Genomic DNA, 4,990 nt, shown 5'->3' on the forward strand with positions numbered 1-4,990 from the left:
TTTTTTTTTTGGTATTTTTTGGTAGAGACAGGGTTTCACCATGTTGCCCAGGCTGGTCTTGAACTCCCAGACTCAAATGATCCTCCCGCTTTGGCTTCTCAAATTACTGGAATTACAAGCATGAGCCACCGTACCCAGCCTCTCTTCAATTTTTTTGGAGGAGTTTGAGAAGGATTGGTATTAGTTCAAGTATTTTTAATGCACAAATTTATTATGTGTTTTAATTGGCTGCCATGTTTTACAAATTATTAACTATTCATATCTTCTTTGTCAGACAACAGAAAGATCAGAGTTAATGGAACCAAAGAACATATTGAGTTTAAATCCAATCAGTGGTTTGGAGCAACAGTGAAAGCTCACAAAGGAAAAGTTGTGGTGAGTATGAGCCGTAGGCTTGTGCTGCTGCTTTGGAATACGGTGTGCACTACAATGTTTTAAAGCTCGTGTTTAGGAAAGCTCTTTCCTATAGGAACATGTTAGACTTTCAATGATAAACCTGTTGCCATTTTAAAAGAAACTGAATGCTTAAAAATTAAAGAATGTATTTTAGTGTTTAAAGTTATCAGAAATAAAGCCTGTTTTCCAGAAAAGCAGTTAAATATTTTCAAATATTTCAAAAACAACTAAGAAAAGTAAAAGCTAAATCTTAAAGTGGTAAAACATTATACTGCTTAAGACTGACTTAGGGACTACTTAAAATCTGACCAGAAAAATAGGACTATTCCCATAAGAAGGCTAAGTTAATCTGCTTTGATTTCATTGATCCTTTTTCCACCGAAAGGAAAACTGTCTTTCATCATTTTTAAACGGCTGACTGCATGATTCTCTGAGTTCATTAATACTTTTTAAAGTAAAAACACTCATTCCCAAATAGATAATCTTTCAGCTTCAAAGTGCTATGACTTTATAATTCTATTATTTTATTGTTCTGAGCAATGATACGTGTCTAAGTTATCAAGAAGCAAATGACTGTTGAAGTAATCTGGAAGTGTTTTTTAGTTTGGGGAATTTTTCAACCTATTGGCTTTAATTTCCTTACAACAATAAAGCAATAACTTTGGCTTTTAGGATTTGTTGAAAGCTACTTGAATTATGATTTAATAAGAATAAGTATCTAAAGGAAATGCCTTACTTTATTTAGTCTGTGGTTAACCCCAAAAAGATTTTGACATAAAACAGGTAATGTATAAAGTGTATATAGCCCTCTCTAGTTAAGAAATCCAACATTTACAATATAGTTTTTGTACGGTTGTCTTTGCATTAATACAAGTTTTACATTCCAGAATTGGTAAGCACTTTTTAAGGTGGTACATGACTTATGGGACTTGCTGTTGAAAAATTAACTCTGTGTAATAACTGTTTGGGGTTTAAAAAATCTTTTGGAGAGTTTTGATTTTTTTGTGTGTGTCTTGAAATTTTATCTGTAACATATAATAGTTGCGTATTTATTCAATAATTGTAGAAACCCTGAAAACAATGGAAACTAAAATAATACACCATGTTCATAATAAAAGTGATTAATTTTTGGCATGCATGCATTTTCTAAAATATGTGATGGGAAATAGGATAATACAGAGTATACTTCAAGCTAAATTTTTTCTTTGAACACTGAAACTTAGCAGATTGAACATTTAAATTCTCCCCTATATGATGTAATTTTATAACTGCAAAATCCTGCCTTCAGAAGTATCATTTTATATATCCAGGTACCATGAGTATACATAGCAGGTTTGGGTCAAAGCTGAAATATATCACATCAGTATGTTTCACATCAATGTGAAACTGAGCAGATTGAAAAAGAGTAACTTTTTAGAGCTAACATCAGACAAACACTGGAAAGCATTTTCGTGGCATGAAATGCCTTTTGGTGAAACAGAAGGTAAGGCCAGTTGGATGAGATCAAGCTACACAAGTGAATGCTTCACGGTGTAGACTTCCCCGTGCTTTTGCAACTGCACCTTATGCTGAATTTATGAACTAGATAACTTGGGGAACCTAGAAGAGTTACAGAGTTTTGAGGCATTGGCCAAGACTTTACAATATATAGAGAGGCAAAACCAAACAACTGAAGTTGTAGAAGGGTAATTTATTTGACACTAGGAGTTACCTTTACTAAAAGTAGTTATACATTGGTCCAAATTACCAAGGACACATTTGGGAGCATAGACCACTTTCAAATTGGGATTTTTTTTCACTTCTCTGGAATTAAGTATGACACAATACCATCAAGTTAGAAGGCAGGCTAGCAGCTCTGGGTTCTAGGATTCTGTCTTTAGAGATGAGTATTTGGAGAATCAAGTACAATATTTACAGAAGATTCAGGCAAGCAAAACGGAAGTCCAAACCATGCTAATGTTTTATACACGTTTATTTCCTCTCTTCATTCCTAACAAAATGTTATTTCATTTCCTTGAAGAGGATTTCCGTACAGTGCTCTTGTTAGAATCTAAACTTCTGCAAAAACAGCCAGATCATGTTTTTCTTGCTGTTGTTTAAATTCATTTTTGCCCATAATATTCCTGATATTAAGCAAACTAATTCAGAAGCAGTTCTCTCTTTTCACCATAATGTATTCCTAAAAAAGGGGTCATAGGCAATGACATAAAGTATGTCTTATTTTCTCTAAAGCAACATTCCGAAAATGAAAAGGAATGGGTGAGGCATCAAATCAGTTTCTGATATGACAAATTATAAATCATAAAAGCAAAGATATAACAAACAAATGCATCATTTGGTATTGTAAAATTATGTTTCAACTTCTATCTGATAGGCATGCATTTAATTCAACATGTTATATATCTATTAATCAAGTTTTATATGCAAACCTTCATATGTAAGTCCTGTAGGCAGTTAAATCAATTCCAAAAAAGGTTCCAAAGTGTGAGCAAATATTTGTACAGTGTGCAACATTATTTAATTTACTACTCTATACGTTAGCTGGAAATAAGCCCAGGACATTTGGTTTCTAACCCTTTGGTTATTTGCTACCTTAGAATGGAGAGGGCATTTATGAAATAATTTGGATAACTCTCCTTTCTCAAAAAGATTGAGGCCTTTGGAGTTTATCTCAATACATTTCTCCATAACAAGGAGGGCCACAGACTTGAATTGCTTCACCTGTCGTGTTTAATGCCTTGAAATGCTTGTAGCTCATTAACATGCTCTCTTACTGACTTTCTGATCACCCCTGATAAAATTGCTAAAACAGGCATAAGATGCTTTTACTTTCAGTTTTGCCCTGAATAAAAACCATGAAAGGAAAAACCAAGCCAAAAACACTGTGAAAATGGAGAAGTGCATCCAGATGAAAGTCATTGTTTAAAAGTCGTAAGATGCGGCTTCGGTGATAAACTAGGGGGCGTCACAAAACAGAACTTTACTAGCTTGTTTGCATCCTTTGATTGGAAAGTCATCTTTCAAAAACAATAATTAGACACAGAAAGGAACTTGTTCTCATAAGACATCACACTGATTAATTCACTGTTTACGTGATCATTTGCTTTTATGTAGGTCCAATTAAAAAGAAGAAAAGAAATATGAGTTACTCTCTTTTAGGAATTATTTTCTGCTTGCCTTTAGAGGCAGAAAAAATTTAATTTCTATGAGGTCTAGGTGCTGTGGCTCTTCCCTGTAATTCCAGCACTTTGGGGGGCTGAGACAAGAGGATTACTTAAGCCCAGGAGATTGAGACCAGTTGGAGCAACCTAGTGAAACTCTATCTCTACAAGAAAAAAAAAAAGAAGAAAGAAAAATCAGACAGGCATGGTGGTGTGTGCCTGTGGTCCCAGCTACTTGGGAGGCTCAGACAAGAGGATCACTTAAGCACAGGATATTGTGCCTACAGTGAGCTGTGATCAGGCTCTGCACTCCAGCCTGGGTGACAGAGCAAGACCTTGTCTCCAAAAAAAAAAAAAAAAAATTGTCAGAAAACTCCTTTTTTTGCATGTATTTAATTTTCACCAATTCTATAGTGTATTAACATAAAAAATTACTTTTGGAAGTAATTACCTCTGATGACCAAGGTACTCATTAGCATGCTAGAGGCCAATTTATTCACCCAATAATGTAACCATTTGTTACACCAATAAATCAAATAAAACTATAGTATGAGAAACCTACAGCAAAAATGTATTTTTTTTGTCTTTGATGTTTCCTAGGCCTGTGCTCCTTTATATCACTGGAGAACTCTTAAACCGACGCCAGAAAAGGACCCAGTTGGCACCTGCTATGTAGCAATTCAGAACTTCAGCGCCTATGCCGAGTTCTCTCCTTGCCGGAACAGTAAGCAAATTTTATTCCTTGAAGGTGACATTAGCTCAAGCGCTTTTCTATTGTAGACAGGAGTGCAGGTAGACTCAAAACACCATTGAAAACTTACAGGGTTGCAAGGAAAAAGCTTTGGGGGTAAGTAAAGATTTTTGTCAGCCTTACAGGTGTCTTGATGTGACAGCAGGTCAAAGGCGTGGAATTCTACTGATCTTCTGTGTTTTAGAACACTTCTGATTTAAGATATTTTGCAGAACTGATTGGTTCCTTATTTTAGGCCATAAGGTGTCAGTTGCTGTTCAAAATTCACGCCCCGTGTCCTAAAGAATGCTCAGTCCCCACTCTACTTGTTTATTGCTGAAATGGTGTTAGCTAGCATGGTTGGACCTGGGCATAAGTTCAACTTGAGATTTCTGTCTGGCTTGTGTTCTCAATGGCTGTTTCTTTCTTTACCAGCTGTGTATGCAGATTGTCTGCATGATATGCCTTTCTGCTTAAGAGGTTTAATCCTTTTTCTCAAAATGACTCTGTATACTTAGAGTTCAAATCTCATATGGCAGGTCCAGGAATCTTGCAGCCAAGCAGTCTTTAAAGCAAACCTGGGAGTGTCATCTTTGGGGTTTTGTGTTTTAATCACTTTATCTCTGTGGAATACCCAAGACTTGGGATAGCATGATGGACGGATGGATGGATGGACAGATGGACCGATGGATGGATGGATGGA

At 35.7% G+C, this 4,990-nt stretch overlaps 1 protein-coding gene across 2 annotated transcripts in view; it reads left to right on the plus strand.

The window, feature by feature from the left end:
- Positions 1–4,990, plus strand: part of ITGA8 (integrin, alpha 8) — a 221,353-nt gene that overhangs the window by 44,489 nt on the left and 171,874 nt on the right. For both annotated transcript variants that reach the window (XM_011968109.1, XM_011968110.1), the window contains exons 3-4: positions 275–375; positions 4,158–4,281. In XM_011968109.1, the coding sequence (XP_011823499.1) occupies positions 275–375; positions 4,158–4,281 (225 nt within the window). The remainder of the gene's footprint in view (positions 1–274; positions 376–4,157; positions 4,282–4,990) is intronic.

This window comes from Mandrillus leucophaeus, unplaced genomic scaffold (genome assembly GCF_000951045.1).
Source record: "Mandrillus leucophaeus isolate KB7577 unplaced genomic scaffold, Mleu.le_1.0 Scaffold83, whole genome shotgun sequence".
In the NCBI taxonomy this organism is placed as follows: domain Eukaryota; kingdom Metazoa; phylum Chordata; class Mammalia; order Primates; family Cercopithecidae; genus Mandrillus; species Mandrillus leucophaeus.